At 46.3% G+C, this 19605-nt stretch overlaps 4 protein-coding genes across 8 annotated transcripts; 1 reads left to right on the forward strand and 3 right to left on the reverse strand.

Annotated features, from left to right (window-relative positions):
* Positions 1 to 55: 55 nt before the first annotated feature.
* On the reverse strand, positions 56 to 6237 carry LOC131128026 (sodium/calcium exchanger 1-like). The gene is made up of 10 exons (XM_058070547.2): positions 4050 to 6237; positions 3856 to 3962; positions 2826 to 2846; positions 2727 to 2744; positions 2628 to 2642; positions 2456 to 2524; positions 2276 to 2394; positions 996 to 1095; positions 666 to 932; positions 56 to 605 (listed from the first exon to the last, which is right to left on the reverse strand). The coding sequence occupies exons 1-10, from the start codon at positions 5648 to 5650 to the stop codon at positions 229 to 231; spliced, it is 2694 nt and encodes an 897-aa protein (XP_057926530.2). The 5' UTR covers positions 5651 to 6237; the 3' UTR covers positions 56 to 228.
* A 194-nt stretch (positions 6238 to 6431) lies between these two features.
* Positions 6432 to 14737, reverse strand: slc22a7a (solute carrier family 22 member 7a). Of its 3 annotated transcripts, XR_013628156.1 has the most exons (12): positions 14590 to 14737; positions 10675 to 11022; positions 10510 to 10613; positions 8791 to 8945; positions 8562 to 8730; positions 8384 to 8501; positions 8210 to 8319; positions 7939 to 8153; positions 7757 to 7865; positions 7364 to 7570; positions 7112 to 7239; positions 6432 to 7011 (listed from the first exon to the last, which is right to left on the reverse strand). XR_013628156.1 is itself a non-coding variant. In XM_078793628.1 (11 exons), exons 2-11 carry the CDS (start codon positions 10996 to 10998, stop codon positions 7170 to 7172), a joined length of 1581 nt encoding a protein of 526 aa, XP_078649754.1. In that variant the 5' UTR covers positions 10999 to 11022; positions 14590 to 14737; the 3' UTR covers positions 6432 to 7169. The 3 variants fall into 3 exon arrangements, 2 of the variants coding, with proteins under 2 accessions (XP_078649754.1, XP_078649755.1); XM_078793628.1 differs by having other exon boundaries at positions 6432 to 7239; XM_078793629.1 differs by having other exon boundaries at positions 6432 to 7239; positions 10675 to 11025; positions 14590 to 14614.
* Positions 14068 to 18179, reverse strand: rcor3 (REST corepressor 3). 3 transcript variants are annotated; one of them, XM_078793626.1, is made up of 12 exons: positions 18075 to 18179; positions 17768 to 17990; positions 17608 to 17664; positions 17064 to 17141; positions 16937 to 16989; positions 16639 to 16800; positions 16450 to 16574; positions 16000 to 16369; positions 15689 to 15766; positions 15496 to 15553; positions 15139 to 15383; positions 14068 to 14987 (listed from the first exon to the last, which is right to left on the reverse strand). In XM_078793626.1, exons 2-12 carry the CDS (start codon positions 17889 to 17891, stop codon positions 14616 to 14618), a joined length of 1722 nt encoding a protein of 573 aa, XP_078649752.1. In that variant the 5' UTR covers positions 17892 to 17990; positions 18075 to 18179; the 3' UTR covers positions 14068 to 14615. The 3 variants fall into 3 exon arrangements, with proteins under 3 accessions (XP_078649752.1, XP_078649753.1, XP_078649751.1); XM_078793627.1 differs by having other exon boundaries at positions 16000 to 16215; positions 16291 to 16369; positions 17768 to 18135; XM_078793625.1 differs by having other exon boundaries at positions 17768 to 18138.
* Positions 18180 to 18325: 146 nt separating this feature from the next.
* On the forward strand, positions 18326 to 19513 carry mrps28 (mitochondrial ribosomal protein S28). The gene has a single exon (XM_058072235.2). It carries the CDS (start codon positions 18408 to 18410, stop codon positions 18924 to 18926), a length of 519 nt encoding a protein of 172 aa, XP_057928218.2. The 5' UTR covers positions 18326 to 18407; the 3' UTR covers positions 18927 to 19513.
* The last annotated feature ends 92 nt before the right edge of the window (positions 19514 to 19605 follow it).

The following is a 19605-nucleotide window of genomic DNA, read 5'->3' on the forward strand; positions in this document are numbered from 1 at the left end:
GATCGACAAGGACATACGTTTTAGTTTAAAGTGTTTTATTATTATTATTATTATTATTATTATTATTACGAGTGCTAATAATGCTAATTTAACCTTCAAACACCCCCATTTACCGCAACGTTTCCAGGGGGCGGGGCTTCTCAGCACAGATGTACAAATAATTGAAAAAATGTTTTTATACACCTTTTAATTTGGACTAAAACAGCTAAAAGACGACTTTCAGAAGACTCAAAAGCCTTGGATGTGGCAGTAGGCCTCAAGCGAGGATAAGACGATGTACATCAACCACAGGCTGAAGAACAAGCTCGTGGTCACCATCTTGGGGATCTGTGGTCCACCCAGTTCCCCGCCAATCCCGGGCCGGCGCCGGTAGAGAAGGACGGCGATGCAGATGAAGGCAAAGATGGTAAAAAGCGTGACGGAGAAGGCCAGCGTTCCCGGGTCCACCCTGAATTCCTGGTTCTTGGAGTAGTGGTACACAGCGGCGATGGACCACGCCACGCCGATACCCAGGAAAACGTTGACGGCGTTACTTCCTGTCACGTTACCAATGGAGGCGTCGGCGTACTGGTCCTGGCAGGCCGCCACTTTGCTGGCGAAGGTGTCTGATGGAGACAGAACATTCTGAAGGTGCCACACTGGACTTGTGATGGTGGTCTTCTCACCTGGTACCGACGTGCCCAACGCTACGAAGACCACAGCCGTGACCGAGTCCTTCAGGCCCACCGTGCAGCCAAAATGCGACGCCAGATCCCCGATGATTGCTGTCAAGAGGCCGATGACCATGATGGACACCACAAAGCACGCCCACCCGTTCCAGTAGTCAGTAGGCGGGACCAACGCAAACAGGAGCTTCCAGAAGACCGTCAGGAAGTGTATGACGTAGTCCACACTGGAGGGTAGCTTCTTGTCATCGTCGTCGTCGTCATCACCTGGACAAACGATATCAAACAAAACTTTGAAACTGGCCTCCTCATCCTGATCAAGTTGTTTACCTGCGCTGACTGTGATGGCGTCCATAAATTGTTCTCGCCACGACGTCGTCCCAACCAGCACGGCCAACCTCGTCTTCTTCATCACCTTGTCCACTGAATTCTGCAAGAGTGGACCTAGTCAGCATCATGAAACTCTAATCCAAACCAAATCAACTTTTCCCATAAGAAATAAGGTCACTCGAATTAATCTGTTTTATAGCTTTACAAATATCATTTTACATTCCAAAAACATGCTAGCTTAATTAGCGACTCCAAATTGTCCATAGGTATGAATGTGAGTGTGAATGGTTGTTAGGAATGAGACAAAAAAATTGAGATGAAGCATTAAAGTGAAGCTGATCAAAGGTTTCTTTGTGTTACAATCATTTCATACATCTAATAATAATAATAATAATAATAATAATAATAATGACTAGATGATGCAATGTCAGCAGACATTGCGCGTAAATGTCAAAAAGCTGACGCAAAACTGAAATGCTTTGAAAAGGCGCAAAAATTGAAATTTTGAATGAAAAACGAGTCGTTCGGAAGTTGAAGCTGGACTGAAATGCTGTGGAAATATGATAAAATAGTAGTTTGAGGTCAAATGGGGAATTGAACCATCTCTGGGTCTGGATCTACGTATATGTGCCCTATGATTGGCTGGCTCGCCCGAAGAATGGTTGTTTGTCTCAATGTGCCCTGTGATTGGCTGGCCACCAGTCCAGGGTGGACCCCACCTCTTGCCCGAAGACAGCTGGGATAGGCTCCAGCACCCCCGCGACCCTCGTGAGGATAGAAAATGAATGAATGAATTTTGTTGAAAATGTTTTGAAAAATTGCAAGAAATGGGAGTGAGACAAAAAAAATTAGATGAAGCATTCTTGCGTTACGATCATTTCATACATCTCCTAATAATAATAATAATAATAATGACTAGATGATGCAATGTCAGCAGACATTGCGTGTAAATGTCAAAAAGCTGACGCAAAATTGAAAATATTGAAAAAAAATTGAAAAGGGCGCAAAAATCAAAATTTTGAATGAAAAACAAGTCGTTCGGAAGTTGAAGCTGGACTGAAATGCTGTGGAAATATACTAAAACATAGAATGAAAGTAAGAGTAAATTGGTAGTTTGAGCTCAAATGGGGAATTGAACCATCTCTGGGTCTGGATCTAGATCTAAAGTGCTTTCTGTGTGTTATTGTGTGTAGCTGCTCTGCAGAAGTCCACAAATGAGCATAATAAGTCCCCTTTAAAGGTGAGAAAAGTTAACCAAAAGAACATTTTAAAAACGACACCTTAAACTCGTACGACTCCTCAATGACGACTTCAAGTTTGACCAGCTCGCCCAACTTGGGTCGACCCATCAGTGCGATGCGTCGCTCCTCTTCCTGTTTTGTCTCCACGTCCTTGGCGTCTTCGGAGAGACACAGAGGTCTGTATGGCGGCCGCACGGGTGGACGGACTAGTGGACGTACCTGAGATGGTCAAGATGGAAGAGGGGTTGTGTTTTTCCGGTTCTTGGATTTTCCTGTAGATGTCTTTGCCTGTCAGGACAGGAAGTGAGAGAAGTTTGCTGTGTCGTCCAATCACAGCTAGCTGTATGTAGCTACGTATATGCTAACTATACTGTGTTGAGAGGGATCTTACCAAAGAGTTGTTTATCTGTCAGAAGAAACCATAACATCATTTCTTAGAACCTTTGTCACATGACATCACCAATGCTGTTTAAAAAAAAAACAAACTGACCTGTTCGGAAGAATCCGCCTGAAAGAACGAAAAAAAAGACGTCAAGTTCATGATGCTGTGGAGGTTGAAGATTAAAAAAAACAAAGTGAGGCATCTTACCGACTTCTTGAAGCAGAACGGCTGGAGACACAAAGACAAGAAAACAATGACATGTCCATTTGACATAGAAGTACACATACATAAGTACACACATAAGTACTGTCAAGTATGTCAGGTGACAGGAAAAATATATATTTTTAAATAACATTTTTAAAAAACAAAATAAAAAAAATTAAATAAAAATAAAACATTTTTTTAAACTTAAACTATATTAGGAAAGCAGGAAGTGAACAAGTACGATTTTTTTTTAAATAACATTAAAAAAATAACATTAAAAAAAACTAAATAATAAAAAAAATAAAAACTTAAACTATATTAGGAAAGTAGGAAGTGGACAAGTACAAAAAATATTTTAAAATAACATTTTAAAAAATAACATTTTAAAAGACAAAATAAAAAAATAAAATTCAAAAAATAATAAAAAAATCAAAAACTTAAACTATATTTGGAAAGCAGGAAGTGAACAAGTACAAAAAAATTAAAAACTAACATTTAAAAAACAACATTTTTAAAAATAAAATAAAAAAAATAATAAACAAAATAAAAACTTAAACTATATTAGGAAAGCAGGAAGTGAACAAGTACAAAAAAATTTAAAACTAACATTTAAAAAAACAACATTTTTTAAATAAAATTAAAAAAATAATGAAAAAAATAAAAACTTAAACTATTAGGAAAGCAGGAAGTGAACAAATGTAACAGTTACTGATTGTAAAAGTACCAGATGGAGGGGTAGGATTCAATAAGCTTTGCTTCTTCCTACTCCTTTTGGACATGTGGAACTGTGAACTGATTATGTGATGCATTCAATTGTAATCTGATGCATGTTTAAATGAAATTAAACCATTACCATTACAGGAAGTAAAAGACCTTTTTTCAGGTCATGTGACTTTTTATTTTCTTCTCCACGATGTCCGACCCAACTAACTCTCCGTCCCAACTAACACACTTCCAAGCCAACTGACCAACGGCGAGGAGGTTAACAGAAGGGGCGTGGCTAAACTAATCCATAAAAAGGCCACACCCCTACCTTTTCTCTCGCTCATCTCCAGCAGAAGAGGCTGGCCCAGCTCCAGGAAGAAGTTCTTGTTCTTCTCGTATTGCTCATCGTCAACGATGTTGATGCAAAGCGTTTTACTGCAAAAGAAGAAAACACCGTGACGTGACGGAGGGCCGCCATGATGCGTTCAGAAGAAATAAACGCTACACCAGGTTTGTCCTCACCACATCTCATTGTTGTCAAATTCCAGGACGCCGTGAGTGTCCTCAAAGTCCACTCCGCCCCCTTTGGCGCTCCCCTCAACGGTTCTGTACGGCACGGCCACGACCCCTCGAGCCCCCGAGGTCCGGACCACTTTCACCTCCATGACGCCAACGCTCTCGCTGACAGTCAGCGTCGACTCCTCGAACGTGAAGATCCCCGCGTGGTCGTCATCCAAGATGGATACCGTGGCGGTGCAAGGCGGACCCAAGCCTGCTGAGCCGTTGTTTGATTCTCCGCCCCCACCGGACACGATTCTGACGCCGCTTAAGTGAACTAGGAAATGCTCCTCTTCCTCGAAGATGTCGTCGTCGATGATATCGATTCGGATTTCCTTAACCGTCTCGCCCGCTCGGAACACCACCGTTCCGTGGCTACATCGATAGTCCGACCCGGCGACGGCGTTGCCGTCTTGTGTTCGATAGTCAACCGCGACGGTCGAATTGACGTCACCGCCTCGTCGAAGAACGGTTAACGCTAAACTGCCACAGTTCTCCAAGCACTGGTACCTGGTTGGATGGAAGAACACCTCAGATGAGGACGAGCGGTCTTGATGAGTGGCCGAAGTCTTCTTCATCGGGACATCGCCGCTTCCTGTCACGATCTGAATGCCGTGCGTTAAAACGCGGAAAGACGCCTCTTCCATACGGTGCTTCACTTCCAACTCCTCATTTTCGAGTTTTTTGTCGTGAGGCAGGAACGCTACGCCGTCCATTTCGATGTCAACCTTGGAAGGGAGATCGGGTTCCCCCTCGGTCTCGATGATGACCCCCTTGCGCTTCCCGGCTCGGTAGCGCTTGTACACGTACTTGTAGAAAAGAAGACGGCGGTCGGCTACGTACGCAAAAGCAACGCAAACGGGAAAAAAGAAGAGCGTCAGGAGGCCTTCCCAAATCTGAACGACGCCCGGAGAGAAAACGGCCAAAATGAGGTAAAGCCACGTGTAAGCGAAAACGCTCCAGGTTGCCGTGATGAAGAAAACCCGAAGATGCTTCACCTTGCGTGTTTCTCCGTCCGGAATGACGTACACGCAAAGGCCGATGATGACGAACATGTTGAAAGCGGCGCTCCCCACGATGGTGTTCGGGCCCAGCTGACCGGCGTCGAAGTTATGACCGCAAACTTCCACAACGGAGAGCAGGATTTCCGGTGCGGACGATCCCAGAGCCATGAGCGTCAGGTTGGACACCGTTTCATTCCAGATCCGCACGGTTGTCGTCAACTTTTCGCCGTTTGGTTTTTTGATCACAATCTGTCTCTCTTGGGACGTGATGACCTCGATGGACGCCATAAAGCGGTCAGCGATGATGGAGACGCCCAGGAACATGTATACTAAACCCAGAAAATAAATAGCGGCCCTGGCGATGCGCTCGGAAAGAATGGCGTCTTCCGGGTGCCACGGCGACAAGATGACGCCATCTTTGCACTCGGTGTTGCCGGCGCATTTGCTGTGGTTGGTCAACGTGCCGTTGGAGCTGCCGGCTTGCGCTGACCCCAGATCAGCCCAGATGAAGATGAATAAAAGAAGTTTCGATGTCGCTGTCGGATGACGCCACGTCTCCATTAGCCTGCCAAACGCATAAATCACGTTAAAATTCAGTCATTGGTTCAATTTCTACCGCCTATCCCAGTTGTCTTGGGGCGAGAGGCGGGGTACACCCTGGACTGGTGGCCAGCCAATCACAGGGCGCATATAGTCAAACAACCATTCACACTCACATTCATACCTATGGACAATTTGGAGTCGCTAATTAACCTAGCATGTTTTTTTTGGAATATCGAAGGAAACCGGAGTACCCGGAGAAAACCCACGCATGCACAGGGAGAACATGCAAACTTCGGGCGAGCCAGCCAATCATAGGGCACATTAAGATCCACACCCAAAGATGGTTCAATTCTCCATTTGAGCTCAAACTACCAATTTACTCGTACTTTCATTCTATGTTTTAGCATATTTCCACAGCATTTCAGTCCAGCTTCAACTTCCAAACGACTCGTTTTTCATTCAAAATTTCAATTTTTGCGCCTTTTCAAAGCTATCCCAGCTGTCTTAGGGCGAGAGACGGGGTACACCCTGGACTGGTGGCCAGCCAATCACAGGGCACATATAGACAAACAACCATTCACACTCACATTCATACCTATGGACAATTTGGAGTCGCTAATTAACCTAGCATGTTTTTTTTGGAATGTGGGAGGAAACCGGAGTATCCGGAGAAAAATTTATACAAAATAAAAATAAAACTCACCTTGCAACTCTTTCCCAACCTGTGATGAAAAGCTAAGAAATATATAAGCTAATATATAAGTAACATTTAGCTAATATGTGTCGAGATAAAGATGTGAAGACCACGAGAAGCAGATGAAGACTGAAGCGGCTGGGTGGACCTGACGCTCTGAAGATGCCATTCTGGGCGTGGCTAAAGTCGACCTACCCCCATAAACATCCATACTTTAGATAAGTGAAATAATCCCGATATACAAAGTTACAAACAGCTAATAATAAGTCAATTATGAGCAGCTATGATTGTGTAATAAAATGCTAATAATAACATGCTAACTACCCACTAACTACTGAGTAGCAGTAACAAGGTCTCAATCACAATGCCATTAATAAGCATTAGCTGTCAATCATAAAATATAATTATTAAATAAATAAAAAGAAAGACGTTGAACGCTGGGAATGGGATGCTGTGCTATCCTGGGAATGGGGGTGTTGGGAGAGGAGGCAGTGATAAGCACCCTTAAGCCACGAGATAACATTCTAAAGATGGCTGCCGCTACAGGATCTTATCAGTTTGCAGGCAGGCGGACGCAACCAAACAAGGTCTGGACGTTTAGTCGGGTCCGTGATAGCGGCTAACGCTAACCGGCGACCTTCACCGTCCTTCACTCATGCTTTGTCGCACGGGTGCACGTCGGCGTCTGTGGTGAGAATGACACGTTAGTGGATGATAGGACACATTAGCGTGTGTGGGAATCAAACACAATGCTGGTTCTTCAATTTATTTGATTTGAATCTCACAAAACGGTTAAAGTGGATCCATCCACTCGACACGCTCAGGTATGCTAGCAGGCTGATGCTAGCTACCCGTGGTCGTGATGGCGGCCATTTCAGCGCTATAATGGCCGTTACCGTTTGACGTCCTGTGTCTGAAGAAAAATAAAAACAAAAGTCCGCATACTTAATTAACCATGCACGGCCATTTTGGTCTCGACCAAGCGATGTAGCGCTAACTCTATAATAAACGACGACACGTAGAAAAAAAAACGCTACCTTCCCTCCTCGATGTCCAGAATATTCTCCGGCAGGCGCACGTTCAGCGTCTCTGGCAGCAGGAAAACGAACATTCCGCTGAGTATTCCCATTCCGGAGAAGATGAACGGCGGTAGGAAAAGCCAAGCGTCCTCAAGCAGCATGATCATCGGCGCCAAGGAGCTGCCAATGCGACCCAAACAGGAAGTGTACCCGAGCCCGCACTGCCTGTTCAGTGACAAGCGGCATTTAGCATCATAGCAACAGTAAAATACGGTGGTGGTAGTGTGATGGTGTGGGGCTGTTTTTGCTGCTAACTCATATACGTCAACAGCATAAAAAGCTAATATGCTATGTAAACTCAGAAGCATACTAGCATAACAAAGACGCTAAGCTAACAGGATGTGGTTTCACCGAAGTACGGTGGGGTAAAGCTCAGCCGAGTAGAGGAAAGCGGTGGTGAACGCCGCCTCGGAGAAACCTTTGGCTACCACGGCGACACAGGTTCGAACCACAGAGAACTCTGAAAAACAAACAGGAAATCGATGTTACGCAAAATGTGTCATGGCCGCCGAGGGCGCTGCGTGTCATGTCACCCAGCGGGATGGCGGTATTGATGGCAATCAGCGCTCCGGTTGTTATCAGAAACCACGCCTGTCCGTTGCGCCGCCCGATGCGGTCCAGGGCGAAGTAGGTGAGGATTTTGGCAGGAGATTCGATGGCGCCGTAGATGAACTGCGTGAGGTAGATGTTGACGCCGAAGCCTGAGATGTTAAAGCTGATGCCGTAGTAGAGGAAGGCTACGGCGAACCTACAACATGGCCGCCGTTAGCATCGGGTTGAACGTTCGGCGAGGAGATCGCTTACCAGAAGAGTCCAGAGATGAGTGTGATCCTCCTGAGCTGAGGTGTTCTGAGAAGGTCCAGGTAAGAGTGAGTCTTCTCCGCCACCTCGGATACCGTCACTTTTTCCAGAGTCTACCATGAAAGGGGGAATTTAATTCGGAATGTCGACAGGAAGTCGTGAGCGCGCTCGCCTTACTTCTGCTTCCAAATGAACGTGGTTTTTCTTGTTGATCCTGGCACAGCGGAGCAGGTACTTGCGGGCCTCTTCGGTTCTACCGTTGGCGAGCAACCAACGAGCCGACTCAGGCAGCCACCTAAGAAACACACTTGAGGTCAAAGTTCACAAAAATGTCACAAACAAATGACGCTCTTACCAGCAGCTGATCGCGGACACCACACACGGCGCGGTCACCGCCAGCATCAGGTGGCGCCAGTCTCTGATGGCGTAGGCGAGAACGGCGAGCAGCATGTTGCCCACGCTCCACGACAGACTGATCACCGTTCCCGTGAAGGTGCGGTGCTTCACGTCCGTCCATTCGATTCCTGCGTGATCACGTGTGTCACACGACAACGGGACATGAACTCAACCAAGTCAGGTCTCACCCAGAACTGTGCCGATGATGGACAGGCCGCTGAGGGCGACGCCGCAGAGCGCCCGCGAAACAGCAAACATGACGTAAGAGGTGGAGAAAGCCGAGGCCACGCCCAGCATGGCGCTGCCTAACAAGGCCAACACCAGCATCGACTTACGTCCGAACCTGCGGATGGACGCACAACGTCATCAGGCCCATGATATCGATATCACAGCTGGGTCTCACATGGTTTTCATATGATCCACTTAGGGCGGAAGGCGCTTATCCCATCATAGCAACAGTAAAATATGGTGGTGGTAGTGTGATGGTCTGGGGCTGTTTTGCTGCTTCAGGGCCTGGAAGACTTGCTGTGAACTTTTTGGAAGGTGTGTATCCCATCATAGCAACAGTAAAATACGGTGGTGGTAGTGTGATGGTCTGGTGCTGTTTTGCTGCTTCAGGATCTGGAAGACTTGCTGTGAACTTTTTGGAGGGCGTGTATCCCATCATAGCAACAGTAAAATGTGGTGGTGGTTGTATGATGGTCTGGCGCTGTTTTCCTGCTTCAGGATCTGGAAGACTTGCTGTGAACTTTGTGGAAGGCGTGTATCTCATCATAGCAACAGTAAAATACGGTGGTGGTAGTGTGATGGTCTGGCGCTGTTTTGCTGCTTCAGGACCTGGAAGACTTACTGTGAACTTTTTGGAAGGCGTGTATCCCATCATAGCGACAGTAAAATATGGTGGTGGTAGTGTGATGGTCTGGGGCGGTTTTACAGCTTCAGGACCTGGAAGACTTACTGTGAACTTTTTGGAACGTGTGTATCCCATCATAGCAACAGTAAAATATGGTGGTGGTAGTGTGATGGTCTGGGGCTGTTTTACAGCTTCACGATCTGGAAGACTTGCTGTGAACTTTTTTGAGGGTGTGTATCCCATCATAGCAACAGTAAAATATGGTGGTGGTTGTATGATGGTCTGGCACTGTTTTCCTGCTTCAGGATCTGGAAGACTTGCTGTGAACTTTGTGGAAGGCGTGTATCTCATCATAGCAAGAGTAAAATACGGTGGTGGTAGTGTGATGGTCTGGCGCTGTTTTGCTGCTTCAGGATCTGGAAGACTTACTGTGAACTTTTTGGAAGGCGTGTATCCCATCATAGCGACAGTAAAATATGGTGGTGGTAGTGTGATGGTCTGGGGCTGTTTTACAGCTTCACGATCTGGAAGACTTGCTGTGAACTTTTTTGAGGGTGTGTATCCCATCATAGCAACAGTAAAATACGGTGGTGGTAGTGTGATGGTCTGGGGCTGTTTTGCTGCTTCAGGACCTGGAAGACTGCGATGAATGGAAGTATGAGTCCTGAAGAAGAATATCCAGCCATCTGTTGGTGACCTCAAACGGAAACGAACTTGGCTAGTCCTAGGCTAGTCCTAGGCTAGTCCTAGGCTAGTCCTAGGCTAGTCCTAGGCTAGTCCTAGGCTAGTCCTAGGCTGCTTTGTTTTCATTAAATTTTATGAAATATTTACTTTTACCATTTTAAAATCCTGACCCTCAGACACACACAGTGAGTAACACGATCACATGATCACATGTTATGTAGCATGACAAAATACATGTTTATGAAAATGACACATTTGTGATAGCATCTGACTTCTTTGTTTACCAAAATACTAAAACATACTGGACTGTGAGAAGGTCAAAGGTCAGAGACGGGTGTTTACAGCTCATAACCACGAGAAGAACGCTTACTTGTCGGAAAGATGCCCAAACAGGATGGCGCCAACCGTGACCCCGAGGAAGAAATACGTCGCCAACGCCTGATTGAGTCTTCGGTCCTCGCAAACCAGGTCCCACTGCAGACACACGTACGTAGGTTGAAGACCCAACAGACGTGCTTTAGTCAATCAAGCTCACCTCAGTGGCGGTGGTGGAGGTGAACTCTGATCGGTCGTACACCCATCCGCGAGGACAAGGGATGGTCCGGTTGGTCCACGTCAGATTGGACGCCGCCGGGTCCTCGTAGATGCTGCATGAGCTCGAGGTGCTGTCGTTGAGTCGGGGAATCGGTTGTGACTCGGCCTCATCACCCGCGCAGTGGTGAGCGGGTGTTGCCGATACAAAGTTGTGGAGCAGGAAGTGGAGAGGGAGGATGGCTCTCGGGAGGCAGAGGATGCTCAGAACCAGGACCTGGTACCTGGAGAAGCCGCCGACATCATCGAGTACTTCCTCAAACCTCATGGCGATCGGACTGGTGGGCAGATTCTTCTTGAGTGGAAAAGACTGTTGTGCAGGAGGAAGGGCCTTGTGATGTGTGTGTGTGTGTGTGTGTGTGTGTGTGCGTGCGTGCGTGTGCAGAAAGAAAGGATTTCTTGGTCGACCAATCACTGCAGATGATCAGGGAACGGCGATTTTCTGCTAGTGAACAAACAATTGTCGTCGTCTTCTCCCGACGTTGATGTCCACACAGCCGACCTTTGACCTTTGGCATTATTCAGCTTCTCCCTAACTAATCATCTCATCAATTGTCTCACATCTGCATGAAGAACACAATGTGCATCTAAGTCCCGGCTGGAAACACCACTGCATGACCGATTGGACCGCATGACTTCAAGATGTTTTGTTGAACGACTCTTTCAATGCTCCGACTCCTCCATCTGGGTAAGGACTTCATTCCGAACCCATTGGACGCATTGAACCTCTTGTAGCAGAGGTTCGACCAACGGTGGTACCGTTCTCTCCAGAACCCTGGAATAGACTCTCCCAGGGAGGGTGAGGACTGTGCCCCCCCCCCAGAGTCGGAACTCCCCCTCTGGTCACCTTACTTAGAAAGTATCCCAATCCAAAAGGTACTGTTCCCGACTCTGTTTGTTGTGTTTTACAACTCATTTGTTCATTCATTCATTTTCTACTGCTTATCCTCAGGAGGGTTGCGGGGGTGCTGGAGCCTACCCCAGCTGTCTTCGGGCGAGAGGCGGGGTACACCCTGGACTGGTGGCTAGCCAATCACAGGGCACACATAGACAAGCAACAATTCTTCGGGCGAGCCAGCCAATCACAGGGCACACATAGACAAGCAACAATTCTTCGGGCGAGCCAGCCAATCAGAGGGCACATATAGACAAACAACTATTCTTCTGGCGAGCCAGCCAATCACAGGGCACATATAGACAAACAACCATTCCTCGGGCGAGCCAGCCAATCACAGGGCACATATAGACAAACAACTATTCTTCTGGCGAGCCAGCCAATCACAGGGCACATATAGACAAACAACCATTCACACTCACATTCATACCTATGGACAATTTGGAGTGGCTAATTAACCTAGCATGTTTTTGGAATGTGGGAGGAAACCCGGAGAAAACCCACGGGGAGAACATGCAAACTCCACAGAGATGGCTGGGGGTGGAATTGAACTTGGGTCTTCTAGCTGTGAGGCCTGCGCACTAACCAACTAGCCCAACTAGCCCAACTCCTTTGTTTCACCTATAAAACTTTTCTTTGTTTTCTTTGACTGTCTTTCATTTATTATTATTATTTATTTCTTTGATTTCAGTTTTCCTTTGAGAAGATTAGAGATTTCCCGCAAGTTCTAGTCTTTCTTGGTGTGCAAGTCACATGACAACCACGATTGAAGATCAAAGATTGCATTGGAATCCACTAGGACAGAAAGATCACCGCCTGGTCAGCGACTTCCTGGAAAGACATTTCGAATGTCTTAATCGTCCTGACGTTACATCTTGCCACATGATCGGAAGCGTGACCTTTACACAACCTTGACCAAGTGCTTTGTCTTGCTTCCTGAGCATCCATGATGTTGCTCAGGCTGCTGTTGATGCTAAAGCAGGGGTGGGTAGATATTTGGACTCGTGGGCCGCATTGAGTTAACAAAATTGTCCAGGGGACCAGAACATAAAGTTAACACACAGACACACTATTTTATGCTTATAATTTTCCTTGAATTATATGGCTAATTCGATCTGTAAAAGTGTTATACTATCAGCTGTATGTCCTTTTTTTCCAGGAACACTTTAAACATCAGACCACATCAAACTATGTCATTTCATTTTACATTTTTTTTTTTTTTTTTTTACTAAATAAGACATCCGACTTGTAAGTCATGTTGCCAGTTTCTATGTTAAAAGTTGAAATACTTAAAAAGCAACTGGCGGGCCGGATTCAAACGCTTGGTGGGCCGCACGTGGCCCGTGGGCTGTAGTTTGCGCACCCTTGTGCTAATGTGTTCATTTGCTAATTTTGTGAAGTTGTGTTCAGTGGGAAATGTGTAATTGCACATGATTTCGTATTCATATTTCATCATCCCAAAGAATGGATTAAATTTAGTTGATAATGGCGGTACGGTTAGAGGTGTAATTGTATCATTAGAGGTATGATGGCGGTATGGTTAGCGGTATAATGGTATCATTAGAGGTACAATGGTATCATTTGAGGTATAATGGCGGTACGGTTAGAGGTGCAATTGTATCATTAGAGGTATAATGGCGGTATGGTTAGCGGTATAATGGTATCATTAGAGGTACAATGGTATCATTAGAGGTATAATGGCGGTATGGTTAGCGGTATAATGGTATCATTAGAGGTATAACAACGGTATGGTTAGCGGTATAATGGTATCATTAGAGGTATAATGGCGGTATGGTTAGAGGTACAATGGTATCATTAGAGGTATAATGGCGGTATGGTTAGCGGTATAATGGTATCATTAGAGGTACAATGGTATCATTAGAGGTATAACAACGGTATGGTTAGCGGTATAATGGTATCATTAGAGGTATAATGGCGGTATGGTTAGCGGTATAATGGTATCATTAGAGGTATAATGGCGGTATGGTTAGCAGTATAATGGTATCATTAGAGGTATAATGGCGGTATGGTTAGAGGTACAATGGTATCATTAGAGGTATAATGGTGGGACGGTTAGCGGTGTAATGGCGGTACGGTTAGCGGTGTAATGGCGGTACGGTTAGAGGTATAATGGTATCATTTTGTCACACTGAAGTTACCGTAATCGGTTATTGACATGTAGACGGGGTAAACGGTTATCTATTGGGTTGATTATCAAATTCAGAATTCATTAGGTAGTGTGAAGTGTCAATTTTAAATCAATATGTGGAAAATATACTTATGCATCAATAAAACTTTGGTTGTCCTCCATCGTGCTAGGAAATCATTGGAACTTACATAAGTCAAGTTAGCTTAGTAACTTAGTTTGAAAGGATGCTTTTAGAAGCATATTTACAAGTGTAGCATTTTATATAAAGTTACGAAGCAAAAAATTGAAATCCCACTTTGAAATCAGTGATACTTTTAATTGGTCGATCACACGCAATGATATATAGAATGTGAAGAAGACGCTGATACGTGGTTATAATACATACAGACTAGATCATTTGGAATCACATCTGTCATCCGGGTTCTTGTTGACTGACTGGCACATAAATGATCCATTTATTTTAATTTAATAACAAACTTCCTTAACGAGCATGTCAATGTTGGATTAACAAAAGTATGATTAGCATGTAAATGATCAATATATATATATGACTTCTGTATTAGCAAGTGACAAAGAAAATAAAAAGGAAAAGAACTTTCTTTTGTGCCGCTTAGTCGGCGCCTACCCCAGGGTGGGACTCGAACCCAGGCTATCTGCACGCAAGTCAGCCGTGTAAACGACCGCGTTTCCGGTCACCCGTTACTGTACATATATGTACATTTCTGTTGCACGGCCCCGTGCCACTATCTCGACCCCGCCAACATGGCGTTACGTTCCTCTGATAGGTGGCAAACGTCCAATTTCCCCACTCTCACCTGAATGCATCTTTGTTTCTCGTTGGTTAGTGGATGGAGGAGGACGAGTCCGATTGGTTGACCGCGACACCGGAGGGCTGTTGGGCGCCGCTTGCACCCGCACCCCCCGCGCTACCGCCGAGGGTTGCGGGAACGGAAGGGCGGGGGTTGAGACGCGGCGGCGGGGGGTTGGAGGGACGGATGAGAGGCGGGGGCTGCTGCAGGGCGGGCCGCGGCTGCAGGAAGCGGGCCTGCTGTTGGAGCGGGGGCGGTTGGCGATGCAGGGAGGGAGTGGCCGGCAGGGAGGGGCGCAGGAGAGGCGGGGGCTGGTGAAGGGAGGAGGCGGGGCTTGATGCGACGGCCGTCTGAGATGAAGACGAGCCGGCGGCGACGGGCGATGCGCCTGAGGTGGCCTGAGCCTTGAAGAAGAAGAAGAAGAAGAGGGCGGAGCCTAAATGAGCTTAAAGACGTTCATGTTTGATTTATTAATGCTGGTTATTATATGCTATTATGAATATTATATTACTATGACTCAGCATTTTTCAAGCGGAACAAGATGTAAAAGAAAACCTCTTCATCTTCCTCGTCGGTGCTCTTCCCGGAAGGCGTGGCAGACATGTTCTTTCCCTCCTCCCCGGAGGTGGCGCCGTCCCCGTTGGGAGCCGGCGTTCCCTGCTCCGCCTCCCACTCCTGAAGCACCTCCTCCAAATTGAAACGCCGTCGGTAGTTGACAAAAAAGTTCTTCACCTGTCCGACCGTCTTGTTGCCGATGACGTCTGCGATGGCCTGGAAGTCTTTGCCGTACTTCCTGACCCCTGGAGGGCATCAAGTGATGATGGCGTGATGAGAGCCAATGGAGTCAACCGGCTGGGTTACGCTCCAAACATAACACATGTGATTGTTGTTAGCATTAGCATATCATTTCACCTTGAACGGCAAGGAGCTGCTCATCCGTCGTCCAGCGAGCGTTCACCTTCTGACCGCACTGAAACACGCAAAAACGCTACCGATAACATTTGCTACCAATTATTAATAAAAGAATAAAGCGTTCAGCGTTAAGTTGTATCCACACTAACGCTTTGCCAACGTTTCTTCCTGTCCTCTTTCGTTCTTCACGCACCTCAGGGAGTCGGAAGTCGCTTATTCCGGGTTCCAAGACGTGCTTCAGCCCGCTGTTCATCTGTTTGGCGTTCTGGACCTGAAGGAAAAAAAAAGCATGTTCTGCTCTTTGGTGGCGTGTGCTAATGTGTGGTTAGCAGCTGTGCTAACGCGGTTATTTTCCATTTATAGTCATATCTCTGTTATTGTATGATTCTTATTCTAGTACAATACATTTCGGGTTCCGTTTGAATTTCCGAAACAAACAAATAACAAAAACCGGGATACGGGTGTATTATTCCCGACTTCCCTTCCATCAGCAGCTCATCCTACCTGCCTCTTGAGGGACACCAGCTCCATGTCAAGCTGGCGTAGGAGTGTGTTGGCGGCGGCGCTGCTACAGGACACCGCCACCACGTCGTCCTGGGTCAGGTACATGCCTTTAGGGGGGCGGCAACGGGACCGCTGATGGTGGCGGTGCTGCAGCGTTTGATGCTCCCGCCGACCCAAAGCCAACTTTGACGCCGGCGTGGACGGTTCGGTCTGGTTCTGTCGACAGGAACAAAAAAAAAAACGTCCTGAGCAAAAAGAACGGTCGCCGTGGCAACCGGTGCATTCACATACCTCTTTCTTGGTTTCTTTGTTGGGATCATAGTCGCTGTCGTTTGTTTCCATGGCGTTTGGCTCTTCCATTTCCTCATCGCTGTGGCAACAACATCATCACGATGACATATCGTCGACCATGTGGCGGGATATCATGTGATGTATGTGGGCGGGGTTTACCTGTCCCCTTGGTTGCTCCTGCTGGCGAGCTTCCGAGCTTGTCGGTCCATCAGACTGGTTCTGGATCTGGTCTTCTTCCATGAGTAGTAATACTTGACCAAACTGGAGATGGACTTATCTGGTAGCTGAAAAATATTCAATCAACAACAAGGCGAAAAGAAGGAGGCGGGGCGATAAAAGTTTCGATACCATTTGTTGGATGCGGTGAAAACTCTTCCCGTGGAAACTGAAAGCTTGTTCGAAGAGAACTTTGTCCTCCACCGTCCACTCGTCAGGAAAGGGCGTGAAATTGGGAAGGTCGGCCAAAGATTTTTCGATGTTGTGTTTGTGCCAGAAGAGCATCCCGAGGGCCTACACACACACACACACACACACACACACACTTTTAGGTCACTGTTTGTGTTGCAACTTAAATATTTTATATACTTTAAAACAACATTGACGCCACTTTTGTTTGCTTGTCCAACTGTCAATCAAAAAAATATACCTGCTCCACATTGTAGCCATGTTTCTCTTTAGCAAGCGCGATGTATTCATCCACTGCGGAGGGAAAAAAAAACACGTTACTAGGATGACGCCAAGGACGCCGTGAATGTCAGCTTCACTTCACTCACGTTTGGTGTCATCGATGTTATGATAGGGCGACCACACCAACATCCCACCGTTGTCCTTCTCTGAATATTTGCTAGAGCCTACACAATATAAATTACATGTGTTAGTAGTAGGCTACGACTGTAATTTCTACATGTATACAAATAGTACTGTATGATACTATAGTACCATGTACTACTTGGGTCATTTCCTATGCATAAATCAAACATTCTCAGGTTTCATTGAAGACATTAGGATACATTTTACTTCAATTTTGGTTTGTTTATTGATAAGAGTTTTTAAAAAGACAGTAAAACGATGGTAGCCTCGGTCAGTTTTAACCCACATATTCTAACAATTTGGATTTTAAATACATGTAATTATTATTAACACTCATTTGAACGAAGAGAATGTGATAGAATGTTAAAATTAGACCGTAGAGTTCTGTTTTGGTTCGAATTTGAGTTCCATTCGGCGCAGTCGCTTTAGCGTCAAACTCTGATCGAGGCTACCACATCCACGGTCATACCAAATGTATAGAATCTTAATTTAAAAAAAACAGCTCACCGGCCTCGAAGTCCGGGATGTTTGCCTGATAATCCGCTCCGACTCGCATGCCAACATCTGCGAACAAAAAATAAACAAACACTTCGTCGGCATTTTCGCTTCGAAGCTCGGTAGCTAGCTAGCATGCTAGGTAGCTAGCTAGCTGTTCGAGGCTACCAACCGTGTTCGTCGTCACTGCCGCTCTCGTCCGTTAAATGTCCATTGGAGGCGTTGGACGGACTCTTGGTACCGTTGGAGCGAGCTTTCCCCAAATATTCGGAACCTTTATCCATCATTCCCGGCATGTCGCCTGTCGAATGCCGCGGTGTCGGCTGGGAAACGTCAGCAGCTTCAGTCCGGACGACTACGTTGTGTTTTCCCGGTCAGTGTATTTTTGTGCGGCGCTGAATGTTATAGTATTGAAATGTTGTTAATTATACAAAAAAAGTTATTATAGGCAGAAAAAGTACACACTCTCAAATACACACACGCATACTGTACAATCAGGCCGAGAACGACGAGGACCTAACCAACGCGGAGTTTCTCCCCCTGCAGCGATGCCACGGAGCTTGAAAGTAGATCCCTCCGCCAGCATGAAGCACACAAGTTACCTTCCATTCAAACGTAATTCATTTTTTATTTTACTTATCAACCCTCTTTATACATTTATAAATATATTTAATGTTCTTTGATACAAAGGTGGGTTTTGTCTGGTTTTGTGGTCTGATAGTGTTGGAACAGATGACGCTAAAAGCCTGTAGGGGCGCTAAAGCAACAGCAGTGCATAGTTTGCTGCAAAACAACGAAGAAGAAACACCAAGATGGCGGCTCTGTGGAAGGTGGCGCCAAGCGTCCGGAGTGTTAGATTCGGCTCTTCCAGCCTGCTTAGGAGGTATTTCTGCTCCGGCACCTCCGACAGCCAACAGACCGACGAGGACAAGCCCAAGTCGGGCTTCGCGGCCGCCTTCAGCTCACAGTCGGAGCTCCTGCGAGGGACCGAGACCGGAAGTTCGGCTACGGACCACGAAGACAGCTTCGCAACGCTGCTCCGTCGGAGCCCCTTGATCCAGATGGGTCCAGCCAAAGACAAGCTTGTGGTCGGGAAGATCTTCCACGTCGTTCAGGACGACCTCTATATCGACTTTGGAGCCAAGTTCCACTGTGTTTGTCGGCGACCCGCGAACGGAGAGAAGCTACAACGGGGAAGCAGAGTCCGCCTCAGGCTGCAAGACCTGGAGCTCACCACTCGCTTCCTGGGGGGAACAACCGACACCACCCTGCTGGAGGCACAGGCCGTCCTGCTCGGTCCAGTGGAGGGACGGGAAACGCAGGAAAAATGAACCCTTTTAACGGAGTCTAACTGTGACGTTATGTTGAAGTCAAGGACGTGTTCGATCTCATGGGATGTCGGGACGTTGGCAACAGCTTAATTGTTGTTTTGTCGGATATCAGCTAACTGAGTTTGATTGACAGCTGTTCTTTGCTGGGGTTGACTATGTAAGCTATTTATGTGACGCCCTTACTTTGGTACCCCCCACAGGATGTGCTGTTATTTTTCGTCGCTAGTCTCATCACTCAATTCGAACAAGCTGCCTAAACACACACACACTTCCGGCCTTCAAAATAACAGCACATCCTGTGCTGGGTACCAAAGTAAGGGCGTCACATAAATAGCTTACAACTACATCAGATCATTGCCACCTGGAATGGAAATAAACATTATTTCACATTTGACTAAATAATTCATCTTAAAAAAAACATTTCCTGATATTATCGAGGTACCAGACACTAGAATTTGCAGGAGGAATAAGCACTCCGAGGCATCAATCAACTGGAAGAAAACGTGTTAAAAAAAAGTCGCCATAAAACACCAACACTGTCATCTAGTGGTCACAATTAAATACAGCATTTGAAAACGACATTTCAAATGATAAAGTCTGTTTATTTCCGCATTATTCTGTCCCTTGCTACTTTCATGGCGACAGTGTTGTTGTTAGCATTTGCTGCTCTTATGTAAAA

Source organism: Doryrhamphus excisus, linkage group LG9 (assembly GCF_037039965.1).
Source record: "Doryrhamphus excisus strain RoL-2023G ecotype Guam linkage group LG9, RoL_Dexc_Guam_v1.1, whole genome shotgun sequence".
Lineage (NCBI taxonomy): Eukaryota > Metazoa > Chordata > Actinopteri > Syngnathiformes > Syngnathidae > Doryrhamphus > Doryrhamphus excisus.

What these genes read in the sequence shown, in the direction of transcription:
- LOC131128026 (XM_058070547.2), bottom strand. Translation starts at nt 5,650, where the DNA reads ATGGAGACGTGGCGTCATCCGACAGCGACATCGAAACTTCTTTTATTC. An exon ending in TTTGACAACAATGAGATGTG is followed by an intron (nt 3,963 to 4,049) that starts GTGAGGACAAAC and finishes CTTCTTTTGCAG; the next exon opens with TAAAACGCTTTGCATCAACA. An exon ending in AGGAGTCGTACGAGTTTAAG is followed by an intron (nt 1,096 to 2,275) that starts GTGTCGTTTTTA and finishes CCACTCTTGCAG; the next exon opens with AATTCAGTGGACAAGGTGAT.
- slc22a7a (XM_078793628.1), bottom strand. Translation starts at nt 10,998, where the DNA reads ATGAGGTTTGAGGAAGTACTCGATGATGTCGGCGGCTTCTCCAGGTAC. An exon ending in CCTCCACCACCGCCACTGAG is followed by an intron (nt 10,614 to 10,674) that starts GTGAGCTTGATT and finishes GTGTGTCTGCAG; the next exon opens with TGGGACCTGGTTTGCGAGGA. An exon ending in CAATACCGCCATCCCGCTGG is followed by an intron (nt 7,866 to 7,938) that starts GTGACATGACAC and finishes TTTGTTTTTCAG; the next exon opens with AGTTCTCTGTGGTTCGAACC.
- rcor3 (XM_078793626.1), bottom strand. Translation starts at nt 17,891, where the DNA reads ATGCCGGGAATGATGGATAAAGGTTCCGAATATTTGGGGAAAGCTCGC. An exon ending in TAACATCGATGACACCAAAC is followed by an intron (nt 16,990 to 17,063) that starts GTGAGTGAAGTG and finishes TTCCCTCCGCAG; the next exon opens with TGGATGAATACATCGCGCTT. An exon ending in TTCACCGCATCCAACAAATG is followed by an intron (nt 16,575 to 16,638) that starts GTATCGAAACTT and finishes AATATTTTTCAG; the next exon opens with CTACCAGATAAGTCCATCTC.
- mrps28 (XM_058072235.2), top strand. Translation starts at nt 18,408, where the DNA reads ATGGCGGCTCTGTGGAAGGTGGCGCCAAGCGTCCGGAGTGTTAGATTC.